This window comes from Sciurus vulgaris, assembly GCF_902686455.1.
Source record: "Sciurus vulgaris genome assembly, chromosome: 10".
In the NCBI taxonomy this organism is placed as follows: domain Eukaryota; kingdom Metazoa; phylum Chordata; class Mammalia; order Rodentia; family Sciuridae; genus Sciurus; species Sciurus vulgaris.
The window spans coordinates 74,918,805-74,940,798 of NC_136470.1; the positions used below are offsets into that span (position 1 = coordinate 74,918,805).

At 43.5% G+C, this 21,994-nt stretch overlaps 1 protein-coding gene across 4 annotated transcripts in view; it reads right to left on the reverse strand.

Moving 5' to 3' along the window:
* Nucleotides 1-20,489, reverse strand: part of HEG1 (heart development protein with EGF like domains 1) — a 77,726-nt gene extending 57,237 nt beyond the window's left edge. Inside the window, exon 1 of one of the 4 annotated variants that reach the window (XR_013766586.1) lies at nucleotides 20,008-20,489. Coding sequence is in view for 3 of the 4 variants with exons in the window: in XM_079156337.1 (XP_079012463.1) it covers nucleotides 20,008-20,326 (319 nt within the window). In the remaining variant the exon portion in view is untranslated. The remainder of the gene's footprint in view (nucleotides 1-20,007) is intronic. The other 3 variants (XM_079156337.1, XM_079156338.1, XM_079156339.1) reach the window with 3 other exon arrangements.
* Nucleotides 20,490-21,994: the final 1,505 nt, after the last annotated feature.

The following is a 21,994-nucleotide window of genomic DNA, read 5'->3' on the forward strand; positions in this document are numbered from 1 at the left end:
ACTTCAAAGGAAGACAGAAAAAAGTGATTTGGGGGAGGCAGAAAGAACTCAGATTCATGCCCCAAAGCTGGCAAGCCACCAGCAAAGGAAAGGTAATGAATGAACTTAGCTTTAACATAGACTTAAGACAAATGTGAGGCTCAGTCACTGGGGGTGTGGTTGTCCTTAGAGGAAGTAGCAATGTTCAGGGAACAAAAGTAAAAGTACTAGACCCCAGACAGCTCAAGGAATCCCACTGCAGTTTCCAAGAAGAAAAGAAGAACCACACACAGACAGGACATGGCTCACAATAAATCATGCTGTCAACATAGCAGCAGATTAAAGATGTAAGAAAGAGGCTGGGTGTGTAGCTCAGGGGTAGAGCACTTGCCTATCACATGAGAAGCCCTGGGTTTGATTCCCAACATTACATACATATTTTAAAAAATGTGTGAAAGAAAAAATGTATACTAGAAACAAAACGTAAAGGCAGACAATAGTCCTGCAGTATCCTCAATAATCGTGCCACTATCAACAATTAAGATGCTAAATAAAATAATTTTTAAAAATATTTCTAAATGTATTGCTGAGTTGGTGAGCAAGTTAAGAATCAAATCTTCTGGGGCTAGGGTTATAGCTCAGGTAGAGCACTTGCCTCTGAAGCATGAGAAACAGTTCGATTTTTAGCACCGCACACAAATAAAAAAAAATGAAAATCCATTGACAACTAAAAAAATATATTAAAAAAAAAAAATCAAATCTTCTTAGGCCCCAAATGAACCAAGACTAGGAATACAGAGAGGGGAATGAAGACCAAAATTTGTATCTGTTCAACATTTGTGACCCTGAACTTTTGTTCTGATGGCTGCAGGGATGCAGGGATTCCTTAGGAGGGAATCTAAAAGAAAACCACTGTGTGAGCTGGGACCCCAAACAACTATCCCTTGGGTGTAAGGCAAATAGAAACAGATCTGCCATGCAGTAAGGACAGGAAGGAAACCGGCCCTTCAATCTTGGTTTTGGTGAAAGAAAAAAAAAAAAAAAAAAAAAAAAAACTCAATCATTCAAGAATTTGTAACTACAAAACTGACCCTCATGTGGGTGTGCAGCACAAATTCACATTATCTATGTGGTCCGAACCTCAAGTTGAGGATGTACTTAAAAGTGGTCTTAAACCTTGTGAATACACTGAAAACCACTGTACTATACTCTAAAAAATGTGAACTTCACAGTATGTAACTTACATCTCAAATGTGCCTACATGGGCACATTCGTACTATAAATAATGGTGAGGTAGGGAGTGATCCTGCTAGTGCCTCCAGGTACCTGACAGAAATAATGTTAATATTCTCTAGATAGTACACCTTCTAACCAATTTCTGTCATTTCTAAAATTCTAATGAATAAGAGATTGCATCAAAAATCATAAAATATACAAGGAAATAAGGCATCCATGAGCAGAAGTCAGCAAAGTAGGCAAGCAAAGACTTCAAATACTAGAGTAATTAAAGAATATATATATATATATATATAATTACATCAGAAGAGAAAAAGGCACTATAAATAATGCCAAAGATATTTGAAATAAGCCTTATATTATTCTACAAATGAATAATATAAATTAAACTCAACAACATATTAGAAACAGCTGAAGAGAGAATTAGAAGGTAGATGATGCTAAGAATGAGATATGAGATAAAAAGAAAATATGAACAAAAGGTTAACAGCAAAAGAAGGTAGAGTAAGAAAGTCCAACATGGATCTAACAGGAGATCTAGGAGAAGAGAAAGAAAGGAGAAATGAAAACATTCAAAAAGACAGTGCTAAAAACATTCCAGAAATGATGAAAAGCATAAATCCTCAAATTAAGGAAATCCAATAAACTCTTAAGAGAATAAATAAATGCACGTGCATGTACACACACACACACACACACACACACATACATACACAGAGAGGAACCAAAAGAAAAACATGGAAAATTTTTTATTGAAGATGCAACTAGGCTAACAGATGGTTTTTCAACTGCAATAATGGAAACCAAAAGATAGTGGATATTTTTAATGTGCTGAGAAAGAGAAGAAACTAGAATTGTGTACTCAGAGAAACTATCTTTCAAAAAGTATCTTGAAATCATCAAGAAAATGTCCAGTCAAAACTGAGTTTATCAACTACACTCACTGAAGTAAATTATAGAGGACTGATTTCAAATAGAAGAAAAACAATTATAGATGACAGGTATCAGATGCAAGAAGATATAATGAGCAAAGGTAATGCCAACTAAATGCATAATTCTAAAGAAACATGGAATTTATGAAAAATAATAATTATTAGTGGAATTAATAAAACAAAATGAAACAAATCCTAGATAACAAGAGTCTGTAGGGGGCCATGATATAGAAGGGTAACTTTTGAGTTCTATGAAAATCCATTTAAATTACTCAAACTTACCCTAAAGGATAGAGTGTATCCCTTCCAAATTGATAGAGCCTGGAATGACATAAGACTTCTATAGAGAGAAATCAATGGATATTGCCCAAAACAATAACAAAGAAATCAATAAACAGCAATATAAGCATGTTATTTAGTGATATGGAGAAAATTAAAAGAAGGAATTAAAAGAGCTGGAAGTAGCTGATTCTGGAGAGCAGAAAATTATGATGGTGGAGTGGTCAGGGTTTTTATAATAGCTTTATAAAATCTGTTTGACCTTTAAACTATATATGTAAGTTTGATAAAAATAAAAACTAAAAATTTTTACAGTTGAATAACATACCAGCTATATTCCAGCTGGAAGTTTAACTTTTTGAAATTCCTAAAGTGTGCATCTCATAGACAAAGAATATGAATGTACAATTCACAAAGGGAAATACATAAGTAGAGAAGAAATACATGAAAGTATGATTTAAAAGCAAGGAAATACAAATCCAAATAAGAAAAGACCTTTTTGAAGTTTCTTTCTATCAAATTAACAAAAAATTAACAACAGTATCTAATGTCATTGCAGATTCAGAAAATGGACACTTTCATACAATGTTGATAAGTATGAAATTGGCAGTCTTTCTGATAAATTTTGCAATTTACTGCAAAAAGCTTAAAAATAACCTGATCCAGTTTCCCATTTCTGGTAATAAATTCTGAGGAATTATTAAGGAAGTTCAAAAGTGTTAGGTATAAGAAAGTTTGTCACAGCCTTGTTTATAATAATGAAAATTGGAAGTAACATAAATTTCTGTAATAGGGAGTTGGCTAACTTAAGAATGAGACAAAAAATTTTAAAGGACTGCCCAAAATGCCATTGATACAATTTTAGTTATATATTATGTTTACCCTATATTGTGTCAACATAAATTACAAAATGGTACATATAGTTTGAGCTCTTGTTATTAAATATATATATAATTTTAAAAATGCGTTTCCTGAGCTGGGCATGGTGGTTCACACCTATAATCCCAGGAACTTGGGAGGCTAAGTCAGGAGGATTGCAGGTTTGAGGCCAATCTGGGCAACTTAGTGAAGCCCTGTCTCAGGATAAACTTTTTAAAAAGGGGAAGCGCTGGGGATATAGCTTACTGGTAGAGTGCCTGCATGAAGCCCTGTGTTTAATTCCCAAAAGTGGCCATATCTTGATACAACGACCCCAAGTCTGGAGAACTGGAGAAGTCCTTTTGCAATGGGCTTTCACTAGTTTCCAGACTGCCCCCTAAGTAGGTGAAGTCTATAGACCTTGAAGTCAGCTCATGAAACATGAAAATAATGATGCATGTAGGCTGGGGCTCCAGTGACTTTCTGAAGTATAAACATGTGAGTGATTTTTAACTATATAGCAGAAAGGCTGATGAGTTTACTAGTTGCCTGGGCCTCTTGGCCCCTGAATGCCAGACTACTGTCAGTACCAGCTGTGGCCATTACTGGTGGCCTTATCAAAGAGAGCTGACCAATGACCATCTCTCTATCTCTGAGCAGCTAGAGACAAGATACACCCTTTGTCACTGCTGGTTCCTATTAACTTCAGAGACCTGTGAGATCATGATTCTACCTCCACCTTCTTCTTCTTAGTAGGTACCACAGCTGCCTGGACTGGTGAGAAACTATTAAGTTTGGTATCCCTCTTTACCTAGGTATCTATGCCTTTCTTTCCTCAGGAACAAAAGAGGCAAAATTTAAAAGTTGCTTGTTTTACCTGTACCTTGTGAATCAGTATTCTCTGCGTGAAGGAAATGAACCTGCTCTCAGCTGTGGGTCTGGATATGGGAATTCAGCTCTCAATAAAAGAGTCAGTGGATAATGCAGACTGTGATTAAAGTCAGACCATCTGGGTTAGACTTCTGGCTCCACCACTTACATGTCCTATGACCTTCGGTAAGAAACATAATTTTTCTGTGCCTTGGCCTCCTATTTGTAAGATGGGGATAACAACACTACCTACTTCACTGGCTTGTTATGAAGAAAATAGAGTATATTATGTAAGAGCTTAGAACAATACCCAATACAGTGAGTACTACATATTTTATAGCCACTGAAAAGATTTTGAGTTATCATTTTCGACACATAAGATTCAGCATGATTGTGGAAGGCACTGCTAGTCAGTCATGGCTCTGTCTCCCAATTCTTCTCCAGGCAGCTGTTCAGAGAGGGACCAGAGCTGAAACCTCCTGTACTGCCCACATTCCCTCCTGAAAGTTAGGAGTCTACTTTGATCAAAGGACTGAGGCTGGCCAAGTGGCTACTGGAACAACTTGTGCCTGTTTGAGTTCAGCTCCATGACAGCCATCCTACAAAACACAGGGTGAATTTGGGAGCACAGGGTAAGAACAGAATTACCTCCAACATAATAAGGTCTTGGTATCACTAGCTATGGATTCCAAGAGAATAGTATCCCATAGCCTCCTGGTTTAACTCTAAATGCCCCTCTATTTCTTTTATTGCCTATAAATGTTTCCATTAGAAAAGGGATTAACACACTGTGCAGGCTGGGACAGGCAGCACCCAGCCCACCCCCACTGCCACTCAAGGTCCTGTTTGAGGATCCAAGCACTTTTATACTCTTCCATGTATCTCAGGAAGAATGATGGGTCAATGCCAAAATATTTAGTAAAGTCTAAGGACTAATCCTTTCCAAGCCCTGAGTCATTTGGGTTATACTGTGGATGAGTTTTGGTTGTGGCATGGCTCCTATTCAGCATCTGTATATATACCCTGAGTAGGGTTTGCACAGTAATTCAGAGTAAACTGGAGAAGACTCTACAGGGACCTACCCTAGTCAGGGATAGGCATCAGAGAACCTGCTCTTACTCTGGGTGGAAAAGAGAGACGGCCCTAGAGATATAAGAAAGAAGGGATGGTTCAAGTTGCAGAGGCTGGGCCAGCTACAGGGTATCAGGAAGAGGCTGTGTCCTATCAGACACTGTTAGAGAATCCTCTGGTGATAGCAGCATTATAGAGGCTCAGTGGAGGCTATCACTGCTCACCTTGCTCAGGCCATCTCCCCAGGTGGTCAGAGATGATAATTCAAACCCCATTCACAGACCATGGCAATTAAGCCATGACAACAAACTGCATACTGGAGATGGGATGTCCTCATTTCTCACGTACCTTTGGGCTGGAAATACCATCCTTCTCTCTGCACTAAGGGCCTTATGTCAGACCATAATTTTCCCTTGTACCATGAATGGAGGTTAAATTAACAAGTTTCATTGCTTTGCCTGGCCTTTTTCCCCTCAAGTTGACAACTTCCACTTCTGTAGCATCTTAATGTTCTAAAACATCTGTTTGTGAACCAGCATCATCAGGGACACTAGCATAGCCGGGAATAGGATTTCCTAATTAGCAGCTGCTATAGTCAGCTCTGCTGCCACCCCCCAGTGATTGGGGGATTTTCAGCTTGCATTGTTTCTGAGCAGTGGAGAGGGAGTGTACAGGGAGTGTACCCTGTCATCTGAAGAGGCAGTTTCCTCCCAGAGGGCCTACCCTGCCCCCACTCCTCACCATCAAGCGCTACAGAGGGCCAGATGTCAAGTGCTGCCAGCTACAAGCTTGTGTTTCTGAGGCACAGAGTTGAATAATGAGCCCTTTATTTTCATGTCCCTCCATTTGAATTCAGATCTCACTAGCATCTATTCAATGCTTACCAAATGTTTCCACATGCATTATCTCATTTAATGCTCATGACAGCCCTGTCAAGTGGATATTATTATCCTTATACAGCACATGGGGAAACTGAGGACCAGAAAGATTAAGTGACTGTTCCAGGTCACCATTCCAGGTCATGCACTCACCAGCAGCAGAGACACAATCTGAACCTAGGTCTTACCCCATCACACTCCAGCTTATTCATGAGGTTTCAAGGCACTGGCCAATAGGGCCAAGCCAAAGAAAGTCACTGACCTTGCTTCTCCCTCAGAGGAATGAAATGGTGCCTATCACATGGGCTTTGGAATCAGACAGACCTCGTTTGGCAACAGCTGCACATTATTAGCTGGAAGACTGAGCAAGAGGATTTCTAAATGAGCTTCTCAGAGGTGATTTTTTTACATAATGAAAAGAATGATAATAAAGAGAGAGCAGAGCCAGAATGGAGACCAAGTTTGACGGACACAAGAAAAATCTGTTCACCAAATGTGAAGGTTGGGGTGATGACTTCAAAGTGAAAACGTCCAGTAGGCAGTTAAAGATTTAGGGCTGTTGCTGAGGATAAAGAACAAAAGATGTAATAGGAAAGGAAAATCAAGGATCAAGGAGTGATTTAAGGGAAAATTTGAATCTGGAGAAAGAGGCAGAGCCAGTGACAGGGATACAAGTGACGACAAGAGAGCAGGATAGAATTAAAAGTAGAGGCCAGCAAAGAGGAAGGCGATGAATGCTGAAGGGCAGCACTGAACTCCGTGGACAACAGACCCACAGAAAGGCCATGGATAAGTCAGGGAAAGTTCCTAGGCCTTTCCAGTGTGTCACTTGGTCAATGAAAGATGAAGGCCACATTGCTTGTGTGAAGGTTCAGGAGGAGAGGTTCTGGGACAGTACAATACTGATCCCCAGTCATGGAATGCCCCATTTCTGCCTCCCCTTGGCGATGTCCTGGGATCCTGGACTTGGAAAACCCCTCTTAGAACTGTGGGTTTGATGCTCTGAACCTATATTGTTGTATATTTCAGCAATAGACTATCAAATCTGTGAAAATAAGTTTCTCTGTAATTTTTAAAGATTTTTCTGAAATTCAGTTGCTCACCTAGGGAGGGGAGAAAGTCTTTAAAAGGTGGAGAGAGAATTTTAGCCCTCTCCATTTGGTTCCCTTTGAATATGATGTGTGGCTGCAGACTGAAGAGAAATGGAACATTGTTCACAGATACTTCCAAGAGAATGAAATTATGCTTCTATTCTCAGAGATCCAATTAATAATCCCACACATTTTCCAATCTGCAAAGCACTTTTTACAGGATAATTTAGGGGGCCAAAATATGCTTTTAGATCCTGATGTTCTGAGTGGCAGTCATGAAAGTAATTCTATCCTCTTTTATGGAAGAAAAGACTGAGGCTTAGCACTTTAAGTTGCCTACCCAGGTAAAACCAGAAAATAGGTGACAAGAACACAGACTAGAGCCCAGCTCTTTAATTCCAGTGTCCTCAATTAACCAGACTCAGATGAAAACCAGTGAGGGCTGAGAAGAGAGAAGCACATACACATACAGCTCTTCCCAAACTAAGAAGGGGAATAACAGTTTTAAGTCTGCAACACAGCCAGCAAGTGACATTTATGAATTTTTAAAATATTTGCTTTCACACCCATTAGAATGGCTACTATCAAAAAGGAAAACAGTAAGGGTTGGTGGGGATGTGGAGAAATTGGAATCCTTACACATTGCTGGTGGAAATGTAAAATGGTACAGTCCCCATGGAAAATGGAATGGCGGTCCTTCAGAAACTTAGAGTTACCATCTGATCCAGCAATTTCACTTCTGAGCATATATTCAAAATAAATGAAAGCAGAGACCCAAATAGATACTTGTACACTCATGTTGTCAACAGCATTTTTCACAATAGCCAAAAGGAGAAAGCAACCCAAGTATCCATCAGTAGATGAATGGATCAACAAAATGTGATATATACATACACATATGTATATGTGTGGGATATGAAATGAAAATAAATGAAATTTCTAATATAGCAACATGGGAAAACCCTGAAAATATAAGTTAAATAAGCCAGACACAAAAGGGCAAATATTGTATGATTCCATTTATATGAAAGTACCTGTAATAGGAAATTCATGGGGAGATAAAGTAGAACAGAGGTTACGGGGGTGGAGGCAGACAGGTATGGGATTTACTATTTAAAGAGTTTCTATTGAGATGATGAAGAATTTCTGGGTATGAATGATGGTGATGGTTTTAACAATACTGTTACTGTACTCAGAGTCATGGAATTGTACACTTAAGAATGGTTATAATGGTAAATTTGTCATTTGTGAACTTTGCCACAGTAAAAATATACTAAGCACCAATCATAGACAAGACACTGTGAGGGTTTCAAGGACAAATCAGATATGAACCTGCCTCAAGGAGCTTTTTGCTTTCAAGGGAGCTGAACCATGTAAATACATACTTAGGATGCCTCTGGGGTATAAGAAGTGACCCAGAGAGGGATAATTTGCAAAGTACAAGAAACCCATCCTCCCTTCCAGGGCTGCTTGGCCTCTGGTCCAGACAGTAGGGGGTCCTTCCTCAATAGGGTCCTCAAAGCCTTCCCCACCAAGAACTCTTCAAATGAGGGGATTTCAGGCTGCATGGCCAGGGTTGGGATATTCTGGGGCGGTCAGGAATCTCATGGGTTTCTGGGGAAGGTGACTGTCCACAGAAAGGCAGCAGCCTACTCTGGGCTATGTTTTGAAATGCAGATGTGAATGTAATGATTTGGGGTGAAGGATTTTTAGGAGCCAAATGAGTTTGTGTGAACAAAAGACTCAGCCCTCTATCTGGACTGTCCAAAGCTCTCAGGGAGTTTCGTTTCCTTCCCTTGTTCTTACCCTAAAAGGAGCTGCCCTAAGAAAAATCATACACATTGCAAAGTGTTTGGATTCAATCTGATGGACCCAATCATCAGATTTTTAGGTAGCTTCCCCTGCAACACCATAGTAATGAAGACTGCAAGGTTTACATGGCACCCCATCCTCCCCTCCCCGTGAGGGAGTCACTTTTGTTCAGCAGAGCATCCTCTCCTAGGGAAAAACATCTGCAGGACTAAGCCAAATGAGATCCAGGACAGGCTAGCCTAGAGCCCTGAACCTGGGCTCAGTCTCCCAGAAACAACCAGCCTGATGTGGCTTTAGGAAGTGGGCACTAGGGAGGGCTGCACCAGGGAGGCTGCAGCCTAAACAGGCAGGAGGGAGAGATGAAGGTCGCTGACGTGACCTCCAGATTTTCACTTTAAAAATAATTCCATAGGGTTTTTTGTTTGTTTTAAAGGCCTTGAGAAAAAGCCACAGGTTGAAGGCCAGGAGATTTCCATTCAGTTAAACAAGAGAACACAAAATCTTTTGGCAGTGGGGTGGTTACCTTGTTTCTGGGGGCACCTACCTTACTGCCTCCTTTCTGCCCCTCTGGTGCTTTGAAAAATAAACACCTAACAGAGTGACTTGAGGTTCCTCAACAAAGAGGCTGCTTCAAGAAAGAAGCTGACGCCACAGCCCCTGCCCCGCCTGGCTAAGCAGGCCCCAGGGTGTGGGCCTCCCAGCCTGCGTCTCACTGTAATGCTCACTCACACCCAGAGAGGAAGCCAGTGGCAGGGCTCCACCAGAGGAGACCTGCCAGGTTAGTGAAACAATAAAAAGGCAAGGAAAAACATCCTGGTTCCGAGGAGGAAGAGGGGGAGAGAAGTGTACTGAGGAGGGGCAGGAAGAATCAGGCCTGTTCAGGCCATGTGTGCAATGGAACTGCCTGAGCCCGCATCCCAGGCTTTAAACATTTACATAGTGTTGGCAGCTGACTTTTATAAGTTCTGCAGTTAATTTATTCTTCAGACCTCTGTGAAGTGGCTCAGGACTCAAAGGAAATCACAGAAACATAATTGTCTGGAACATTTACGACTTTTCAAAAATGGACACAGTGGAAAGATGTCTTAGCACAAAGGGCTCAGAGGCTTGGACTGGAGAAGGAAGGGAAGCTTGGGCACTGGCTCTCCCTGAGGTGGGGTTCACCATGGGGATTTCCAGGGAGCCAGCTGTAGGGAGTGAAGGAGTAAAATCTAGTTAAAGAGAGAAATGAAAAGTTTGCTAATATGCTTTTAAATTAAGATTGGGAAACCTAACATTTATTCAAATATAACCAACATTTTGACAAATGAGTTGTATACAATAGCCAGTTAAGAAAAATATAAAATACAGGGAGAAGAATGGAAGAAGGCTGAAAAGAGAAATAAAACAGAAAGGAGGAAAAAAGATGTGTCAGGACAGAATAATAATAATAATATAATACATAATAGTAATAATATTTTAGATATAGATATAGTTAAAAAAAATCTATATAGCATTTGCTCCATGCCAGGCACTCAAGCATTTCATGTGGATTGTCTCATTTCATCCTCATGACAACCCTATGAAGTAGTTCCATTATCCCTGTTTTTCTGATAAACAGGTGAGGTTAAGTAATGTGCCCAAGGTCAAACAGATCATAATAAAAGTGAACCCACTCCAAAGAAAAGTCAATTTTTAAAAATACAGAAATAGAGAAAAAGTGAAAGAAAAAAGCCAAGGCAGAGAGCATCAGAGAAATAGTCACATGTGCTTAAAGTGAAAGTCAGAAAGCACAGAGCCATTTCTCCAGGTGGGCTCCAAACGTGCCTGGTTAGGGATATTGGGATACAAATGGCTTTCATGGTACAGATGGGGGATCTTGAGATCCTAGGTAGCCCACTATCCAGTGGGGTTCAGTGTTCTGTTAGGATTTGGAGAAAAGGGAGTTAGAGAGGATAGGGGAAAGGAAGGAAGGAAGGGAAGTGTCAATGGCGACTACTATACATGTAAGAAAGGCAAGAGACAATGATGGAGATTTGAGCAGTGGATTGGAAGTGAGTGGGCCCATGAACAAGCAAAGGGAAGGCAGGTTTGCGGGAAGGAAAGGTGGTGAGTCTGCATCCGTAACTGTTGACAGTTTGAAGTGACACCACATAAACACATGTGCCCAGCAGGTTGCTGAGGGTGCACAGCTGGATTGCCAAAGGGAAGAAAGGGAATTTTGAGAATCACCCACTCAGAATAAACAAGTGAAGCCACCCTGCATCTTCCTTCCATACCTTTGTCCTGCCATCCTTCCAGACTATAAAGTCCTGCTCCCTACCTCTTGGCCTTCTGGCAAAATCTGATTTATTGCTCATTACCAGCCCAGAGACCACCACCTTCCCCAGAGAAAACACTTTCCTTTGGAGTAATTTCATCTTCTTAGACAATTCTAGCTTATGTGGTGACATTCCTAAGTGTCTTGTAAGAGACCATGGTTTTTCGGAGATGCCCCCAAAATGTCCACTGAACCAAGTTGGAAATAAAAGGCCAAGGGTAGAACTGTGGACAACATCTCACTTGGAGGGTGAGATGAGATAGGAAGGGGTCAGTCATGGCAACCAGAGACAGATGAGAGGGTAAAGAGAAGGCTGAAAAAGGCCACTGGACTTTCTAGAAATGTCCTCCCTTTCTCCACATCCTCTCCAGCTTTCTACCCATCCTTCCATGTCTACATTCACTTTGAAGCCCCTTCTCACGTAAGAGTAATCATAAGGCCTGATGGCTTCCAAGGAAGCATTAATGACTAACACAGCATGGACATGTTTACAAGCATGTCCACATGGATTAACTCCTTTCATCCTTACAATACTGTGAAGCCAACAGGACTGGTTCTATTACCTCCATATTCCAGATATAGAAGCAGATATGGAGACTAAAGGACTTGCCCAAGGTCATAGTCAGTTCACTATATTGACGATTTTTATCATTTGTGATGTCTACAAGAGCTCCTCCATAAAAGAAGCAGGACATTATTATCCTCTTATTAGAATGAGGAAATTAAGACCTAGAGACATTAGACAGCTGTCCCATAGCTGTCATAGCTTGAAAGTGGAAGGGGTTAAGACCAAAGTCCTCTGACCCACATGAGAGCTCTTGAGACACCACTGGCATCTCTTCCCTAACTCTGTTGATGGCTACTGACAGCAGCACTCCATTACCACCAGGCATGACCATAAATAATTCCTAACAAACCACAAGAATTCACCTACTCAAATTGAGTATGATACTCATCAAAGAGGTCCCTTTAGGACAATACTCCAATAATGTTGTTATTGCTTAAACCACTTTCTAAAATTTGCTAATTTTCAACAGTTCACAGAATATTCTCTTGTTTCCTGAATAATGACCAATTTTCATTCCTTGATAATGGAATTGGATTATTTGGGACACATATAAAAACTCAAAGTCCAATCTGATGAATGATGCAGGAAATGGAGACAAGTGATCCACTTCAGATCCAGAGAAGTCTAACTGCAGAGCTACACACCAGTGAGGGCTGATGGGGCCCACACATGGCCTCTGAAGGTGGCTTTCAACTCCTTGAAACACTTTTGAAATGGTGTCAATAACCCCCAACGGTTCTGATCTGAGGGAAAATATCCATTGCTGAGGGTGCATAGCTGAGGGTCCAAGTGTGATTGATTTTCAAAGACTTATTATTTTTTAATCTCTTTCCTTAAGTCTGACTGCTTCAGTCCTAAGGATGGAACTGGCATGGCCACTTTACCCATCTTCCTTCTTGGTCTTTACCTTCCAATTTATCAGAGATATTGAGGAGAAACTTGTCAACTTATCACATCTACCTCTTGACCTCCAGCAGTTGAGATCCTCATACAGAGAGATGAGGTTTCTGTTATTCAGGGTCTCCCAGCAAGATCAAAGCTTCTCTCATGTCCCCCTCCAACAACCCCAGGAGTTGGGTATACAGACTCTTGTCTGCCTGCCATGTCATCTGATTTGTAAGCTTTCCTCAAAATTTTTCACATAACAGGAAAGCCAGCCCAGTACCATGAAGTTCCACCACCCCAGAGCTAAAATACAAAGCAAAAGGAATGTGTGCATTTTAAAAATTTGTTCTAATTAGTTATACATGACAGCAGAATGCATTTTGACATATCATACGTAAATGAAGTATAATTTCTCATTCTTTGGTTGTACATGATAAAGAATCACACCAGTCATGTAGTCATATATGTACATAGGGTAATAATGTCAGATTCATTCTACTACCCTTTCTACCCTCATGAGTGTGTCCATTTCTAACAGTCACTGTAGACTTACCAGATGGTCTTCTAGCTCCTTAAGGGATCTTACAACCAAAGCCTCCAGGGCATTTGCAAGAAAATCTGACCTCCTTATCACACTTCTCATGGCCCTTTGTGACCCAGCCACCGTGGCTGGCCTTCCTCCTAATCCCGTGACAAGGCAAGATCAGTTCCTGCCTTAGAAAATCTGTTCTTACTGTTCCCCCTGCCTGAAGGCTCTTTCTGCTACAGGCAGGGGGACACCTTGTGCCAAGTCTCCAAAACAGTGAGTTTGACGTATACAAAAAAAACTGGTGTGGGCAGCAAGTAGGAAATTGAGCAAGAAGAGCCCAGAGAGGTAGCAGGGACAGATACTGCAGACCTTAAATTCCAACAAGCGCAGGGAGTGTGGATTTTATTCCAAGTACAATGCAAAGCTCTTGGAGGGTTTTAAGCCCAAGAATGAGGTGACCTGAATTACATTTTAAGAAGATCACTCTGGCTTCTGTGAGCACTGATTAAAAAGAGAGTAAGAGTGGGTGAGGGAAACAGAAAAGAGCAGTAAGGATGAAGAGGGCAGATTCACAATGTATTTTAGGAACAATTAACTACAACTGCCCCCTCTTCCCAAAAAACAAAACAAGATCGTAGAGAGTGAGGAAAGGTGAGGAACGGTGGTGTGGCAGAGGCGACTTCTACGCTTCTGATTTAAGTCTGCAGGTGAATGGTGTTGACCATTCTTGACACTGGAAGAGTTGAGAACCAACAACAGGTTTAGGGGGTAAGAATCAAGGATTCTGGTTCTGATTTTCCTTTTTCATTTTACTGTCAAAATTTACCACAGGGAGGCCAACAGCACTACTCTCTGTCTATACAGGGTGTTTTTCACCTGGTCAGGGCCAGTTTGCCTAGTGGTTTCACCAAATGCCCTCCAGGCTGAACCTGGCCCTGGCTTCTCTCTAGTTCAGTTCTACATTTTCAAGGATCCACAGAATTCTTCCACTGAGACCTACTACACTCTTTTCAGTGAAGGAAAGACTAAAACAAGTAGGCTCCTTAATGGCAAGGCAGTTCCTCCCCCACCCCTATGGCCCTCAGCCTCTCTTACTCTTTGAAATGACACTTGCTCTCTCCCTCAATTCCCATGCCCACCCCCAGTTCCAATCCATGCCTGTTTTCAGTCTTTTCCTCCAAAAGCATGGATACAATGCCCACCAGCATTCCACCTCCTATGGAAAAGATACTGAGCTGGACTAAGGTAGATCTGTCTGTGGTTCATCTGTGAGGCCTAGCACCAAGCACAAATGAACAATGAGCACAAAAACTACACTGCTCCCTCCTCCAAAGCCATTAGGGGTTCCTTAATGTGGGTGTGATGAAACAAACACCTTAAACAGACCTCTAAAGCTTTCCATAACTGGCCCTAGTTCCCTTTTCAGGGGTCTCTGGAGCCCAATTCATCAACCAAAGTCCACCCCTTGAGCTTTCTTGATTGTTGATCACCTCCATTTAAAAAGTCTTGACCTTTTCCACATTTGGGATTCTGCTGATACCAATAACCTATCCACTTCTCTGTATATTTACATTTGTCAACTTTCCAAAGCTTAATCAACTCCTTCTTTTCCCCTGAGATCTCCCTGGATTCTCCAGTCCCCTTCGGTCTCCACCTCTACCTGCTACTGCAGCCATCTCTAGCCACATCGTTCCTGTGGTCAGTATGATCTTCTTGTGGTATTTCTTCAGTTACAAATCATTAATGTATCATTACTTCACTTTTTACAACTTTGATGTTCATGCTTCAGAAAAAGATTCGCTGGGAGCAAGTTAGATGTACCTCCTTATTATCTGGCACAGCTCCTCACACATAAGTTCTCAGTAAATATTTCCTGATTTACAAATCAGTCAAATAGGACATAGATGGAGACATCTGACACATTCCAATAAAAGAAAAAGGGAAAGAGAAGATAGAAACATCTTTGTTTCTGCCTATGCTGGAGGAAATAGTGAGTGGGCAGACAAGAGCATAGATATTAAAATGGCATCTAAAAGGGGCACCATTTAATCTCTCCTCCCTCTAAATGGTATTCATAATGATTAACAACTGGCTTATAATACCAGCCACTGCTCCAACTTCACAGGCGAGTGCCCACCAAGAAAGTCAGCAATTTAATTCAGTTTAGTTGATAATTAGCGGAGCTACTTCGAACACCAATAACCTATGAATTAGCAGAGAAGTAGGGCATAAATCACAATCTCTATGTAAAATACTTTTATACAAAGATAAAGACTTTCAGGTATTGACATAGTGGTCAACACCTATAATTCCAGCAACTTGTGAGACTGAGGCAAGAGGATCACAAGTTCAAGGCCAACCTGACAACTTAGTGAGACCCTGTTTCAAAATAAAAAAGGGCTCGTGATGTTGCTCAGCCTTGGGTTCAATCCCCAGTACATTAAAAAAATTTTTTTTGAAGGCTTTTCTTGACAATTAAAAAAAAATTATTTAAATCTCTTCTCTGCAGATTGTCCCCACTACTGCTATCATTCCTTCCCAATCATGGTCCCTAATCTTAAAAAATGGCAAGAGCAAGGAACCAAGGAAAGGAGCGAGAAGACTGATGAGCTGGAGAGCTCTTAGATCTAAAACTGTCATCCCATTTACAGACAAGAAAGCTGAGATTTCGTGATATTGTGGAAAGAGCCAATGGGTCGGTCAAAATCAGTTTCAATCCTGCCTCCTCCATTTCCAGTGTGACCTAACCTTGTGAGGCTTCATTTTCTACAGCTATAAAAGGGAAATAATCACCCTCGCAGGATTGTTTTAAGGGTGAAATAGGATAAGAAATGCAAAAGCACCAAACTACACATAGGTGCTCAAAGGCTAGGGATTTGAAAGAGAGATCAAATTAGTCCCCTTCCCTGTTGTTTCAGTAGGATTCTGCAAAGAGACTTTTACTATAGCTGCAACCTCTGTTCATACAGAAAGGACGCTGGGGACAGGGAAGCTGCTGAAGAAGGCAGTAAGTAGCTAACAAACAGCATCTGCCATCTGTTCTTTGCTTTCTTTCTGAGCATGTCTGGACAAGGACAAGTTAGCTCCAGGACACTTTCTCAGGCAGCTGGGCAGGGCCACTGGAAAGCAGAGGGATCACCAGGAGGGCAGAGGCTTTTGCCCTGGCTCTCCAGGACTAGGAGTCAGGAACTGCCCAGCTGGCATTGAGCACCATCTTGTCTCCCTCTGGCCACACAGTCAGCTTCTGGGCAGAAAATATCAGCTCGGCATAGGCACACATGCTGAGGAAGCAATAAATGGGTTCTTGCAAGGTTAAAAGGATGTGGCTTTTAAATATACATGCCCCATGGAGAGCCCTTTCCCCACAACTCTCCTTCTACTTGGGCCCTTACATCAAAGCAAGCAGGGAAGCAGGATTCCCAGGGTCACCTCCCCTGCCCCAGCCAGGAGAGGACTGCATTCCTGGGGGAAAGCCACTCTCCCTTCCCTTCCTGAAGGGCTGCCTCTTGCCCAACCTAGGACTTCACTGCACCTTGTAATGGTTCTCCAGGCAGCCAAGCTCAATGACGAAGTTGGCCCACAAAGTTAGAGCAATTCAGGCGACAGCTATTTAACAGCTCATAAGGGGCTGGGCTCAGAGCACTTCCTTTACTCTAGGGAGCCGCATTTTTCTAAGATTATTATTCCTTGGGTTGGCTGCTCAGCTACTCAGCATCATTTCCCTTTTGGGTGGGAAAGTGCGTTGCTTCTGCATGAATTTTCATTATGGATTTCAGCCTTTCCACCCCCTCCCATCTGCAGATCTCACAATTATAAAGCATGGCCTATGGATCTAAAAATCAAGGCATATGAATTTAGTACCCAGCTTAGAACTCTGGTCCTGAAACCCTGAATAGCAGGAAAACATGCAGAGAAAGCAAACCTCTAGGTCTCAGCCTCCTCCTCTCACCACTGGCTGAAATACCAGCAGTACATGGCAGCTGAACAGCTAGCAGGGTGACAGGTGGGTGCAAAAGCTTAACGATGGCTACACAAACAGGGGGCTGCTCTCCAGGGACTTAACAATCCAATACAGGAAACCAAACCATACACGGAACGTAATTACTCAACAGTGAAACCTTGAACTCTGCCAGAAGGAGAAGGGCTAGAAAGGAAGGAAAGAAAGAGATGTCTCTAGTCCCTATTGCTGACAAGAATGTATTTAGAAGCCAGAGTTACTAGGCTCTAAGAGCCAGGCACTGACCTCCAGCACCACCCCAGCGTGAAGGTGCTACAGTTTCCCCAAAAAGCATATGAACCACATTATTTTTAAGACTCAAGACTCATTACCAGCAGGAGTACTCACCTCCCCTAATACAAAAACATGGAGGTAGAACCTGGGTGATCCTCTACCAAGCGTGCTGGGGAGGGCAGGCACAGGACACAGTAAGTGATATAGGACCTCTGGAAGCCCTTTCAGCCTTGAGACTCTGCTGCCTTGTGAAATAAGTGACAGTACCTGAGACTCTGCTGCCTTGTGAAATAAGTGACAGTACCTAGTGATGCATGGTGACTAAGCAAAACAAGCCAAGTAAGTCCTCAGAGGTTATTAGAAAACCTGGACTCACTGAATTCACCTAAGGTCGGTTTTATTGTTTGTTGTTTCTTTGGTATGCCTAAGTGACAGTGTTTGAGCCACTACCTGAAAGTAAGCACAGGTCATTCCTGTAACCTCAGCAATATTGGTAGCTTCTAGCATTTTCAACAGGTAATCAAAACCATCTCTTTTAATCTCACCTTCTAACATCCCACACAAAATCAGGCCTTAGACCAGCAGAAGGTCAAGTCCTCCTTGAGCAGTCTTGGGGGGACACCAGGAAACCTTTGGTAAGAAGGTTTAGACTATTCTTACTCCTCCCAGACTGCTTTCTGGAACTCTCTCATACCTGAAGCCTCCATCAAATGATTCAAACCTCCCCAAATAATTCAAACGAGGAAAGTTGCAGAGTTGCAGTCATAAGGAAAGTCTGCATCACTTGGGGCCATGATTCTTACTTTATTTTCCCCTAACCCAGCTACCTCCACAGTCCCTCCCTCTGTAACATCCACCCCGCTAATGGCCTGTGGAGAGTCCCAGCCTTAGAAGAAAGGAGACTCCTGTGCCAGCCTCCTCTGACCAAGTCAATAAGACTGGCCCTTGAGCTAAGAAGGCCTAAATACAGTCAGAGATACCTGCTTCCTCCCTGGGTGTCCCCTCTGAAATGTCCTCAACTCCCTACACTCCACTGCCTATCTAGAAAAACTCTCAAAATACCAGTGTTCCTCAGTTACTTTTCTACTGTGACAAAGCCAGAAAATTTTCTCCTTCATGAGGGTAGGAATCACTACCCTCAAACTTAGCAAAACAAAGTTATATGTAATTTAAAGTCAGGGTCACTCCATGATGGGTCTCCTGATGGTCTCCTGAAGTCTCTTTCTCTTCTCCCTTCCTTATTGTTCCTCAGTTTACCAATCTTAGGTTAGTGATAGAGATTCACAAGGACAAGGTAGTTTGTAAGGATGGGAGAACTACTGAATATGGAGCTGAGGTTTTACAGGGTGGAGGGGGGTGCAAAAAAATCTTTTCCATATTTAATTCTAGCAAACACACCTATGTTGGAAGCAAGCTGTTTCACATACTAGAAAGTTTGTGAAATATGAGAAAAGTAACTGAATTGAAATTCAGGCAGATGAAATCTTCTCAACCTTCACCTAAACTCCAAATCAACTGTCCAGTGTAGCAACACTCTAGCCTGTCCCTGCTTGTATGCCCTTAGTCACTCACAGGAAGGCAAAGGCTACCACCACCACGTTGCTGACTTTGTTCAAAGCACTTTCCATTATTTTTACTTTCATTTTGTCACATCAGGAGGCTAGGAGAAACTGGGGTCATTACTTCCATTTCAAAGACAGAGATACTGAGACCAAAAAAGAGGGCATCCTCAAGGTCATAACAGTATTATGTTTAGGATACCACCCAGTCCCGGGTATTTTCTTACAAACCAGAAAAGGAGATTGGACACAAAAGCAGCCAGAAGAGACTTGTTCCCTCTCTCTGACTAGGATGGGCAGCGGCTGTGTATGGAGCAGCAGCACGCTGAGAAAGAAAAGGAGAGGAAAAAACGCTCAGGGACCGTCCTGGGTCAGCCTTTGCCTTGCAGGAGTTCAAGTCTGCACCCCTTCACCAGGTTCCCCTCTTTAGAGTTGAATCAATAGACCGTTTGGTTTCATACTACATTCTTTGTCCTTTACAACTGTCTCAGTATCAGAATCCTTTAAAAATCCGTTATTTATACCAGAAAGTCAAGGCTCTGTACCTGCAGAGACCAGTTCTGCATCTACTGAGAAAAAAAAAAAAAATAGAATTGGGGAAGCACGGCCTGAAGTTACTACCTCCGCGGTGGGAGAGGCGTTTTTGTTTTTTGTTTTGTTTTTTAAAGGTGGGCAAGAAGCATATGGGGTACCCATGGGAGGCACAAGTTTTATTCCAAGCTGGGGGAGTACAGGATGGTCACACCCCCCAGTCCAGCCACCAGGGAAAGCTTTCCTCCCTCCAGCCCACTCTCGGAGTCCCACACGCGCTGGGTAAGCGAAGCCCCGGGCCGGGGTCGAGCAGCGCGGAGGGGCCTAGAGATAGGGATGCGGCCCCGGGGCGCCCCCCAGCCCAAGGCGGCTCGGCGCCCGCTCCCCGCTCTCACTCACCCGCGCTCCCGACTCGGGGGGCCCAGCCGAAGCGTCCCCGCGGTGTCGCGGCGCCCGGCGCGGGGGCAGTGTGGCTGGGGCCGAGGGGCGCGGGCTCGCGGCGCTTCTGGGGCGGCGGCGGCGGCAGCGCCTCGAGCTCCCGGCCGAGGTCAGGCGGCCGCGCCGGCCGGACGCTGGACAGGAGCGCTGGGCGGGTCGGGGAGGGAGGCTGACCCGGCGTCCAGGGGGCCGCCGGTGGTGGCAGCAGCAGCAGCAGCAGCGGCGGCAGAAACAGCAGGAGCGGCGGCGGCGGCCACCGCGAGGCGCGCAGCGAGGCCATGGTGGCGGCGCCCGCCCGCGCTCACATGCCCGGCGCGCGGGGAGGGCGCGGGGCGGCGCGGGTGCGAGGGAAGCGGGCAGCCGCTGCCGCGCCGGCCCGAGGAAGTGAGCGGAGTGAGGCTGCGAGCGCGCTCCCCGCCTCAAAAGTTGTGGGAGCCGAGGGAGGGCGGCCGGGGGCCGGGCGGGCGCGGTGAAGGCGGCCCGCGGCGCCGCTACATGCTAATTAGCCCGGGCGGGTCGCGGGGCGGGCGGCTCCTCCTCGGTTGACATCACCGGCCCCGCGCGGCGGGCCGGGGGGCGGGGAGAGGGCAGGAAGCGGGCGGGGGCCGGCCCGCGAGAACCTCCCGGGCTGGGACCGCGGGATGAGGTCAACAGAGCCTCCCTGCAACTTTAGTCACACGCACACGCCCTAGAGCATCGCTTCGCCTTTTGGAGAAGAACTAGAAAAACCGAACCTTCTGAATTAGGAACCACTTTCCCAAGTCCTTAAACTCACAATAAGTCTGCGGAAAGCAGGTCCTGGTGAGAGGATTGGCAGTACTAAATTATATCCCGAGTGCTTCTATAGGAAAGAAGTGGCGCTTGGCCCAGGCTTTCCATTCAGCTCTATCACTGCTCTTGCTAATTTGAAGTGCCGCCACCCCCCATTACCACCACTGCCCCTTCAGGTCCCCAGCATCGTTGCTAAACTGGCTTTAGCCAAGCCTAACACCTCACATTCTGGCCCAGGAGGGAATCCTAATTCCCCTATGCCTCCCAAACCTGGATTCCATTCCATCAGACCACTGCCTTTGGCTCACACCAGAATTCTGCAGAGATGTCACCACCAGGACTCCAAAACAGGCTGCAGGGGAAAGAAAACTGTGAATTCAGGCTCGACTAGGGCAAACTCATCATCAGTGAAAGAGTTGCAGATTGCAAATTAAACAAAATGATGCACAGGCATCAGTAAATTTTAAATGAAAACTTCAAGGAGGTAGTTACAAAGATTTAGTGTGAACAAATTTTCTTGGTAAATAAAGTTTCATGTATGTCCATAACCTTTCTCCTCCCAGTAAATAAATGAAAGGTCTAAATTTTAGGACTGCAAGCCTTTTCATTTATAAGGAAGAAAGAGGGGGCTCAAAATGAAGGGGAAATAACTTGCCTAAGATTTTGAAGTTAGACCCAAAGATAAAGTGATTTATTTGCAAATGACTGTATGAAATCATTAATTCTAATCAGAATTTACAATTCAGACAATGTCTCACTGGTCTTTGGTGATTTTGTCAGGTATCTTAGGTCTCTTTACTCTCATACTTCTTCCCATTTCCCTGCCCCTTTTTGCTTTTCTGTCTCCAGATTTCTATGACCGACCTCCAGAGGAATGAGCAGATCATGGTGTGCAGGGCAACGGCAGATGTGCCTAGACCCACTTTCTGGTGACTCAGAACAAATGAGTCACTTGGCAGAAAGCATAAAAGATGTTGTGTATAAACAAGATCACCTTAAATGAAAAAGTAAGGAGTAAAGATTTGGTTTTATTTTGTTTCTAAAGAACCACAAAACAAACTCAACTTTCTAGGTCTCACATGGAATTTCTGGGACTCTCCAAGAAAGTACCAAACAATCATCCCCCAGTATGTAAGTTGGTTTGCTTTCATGGCCCCTGCTCAACTACTCTGGACAC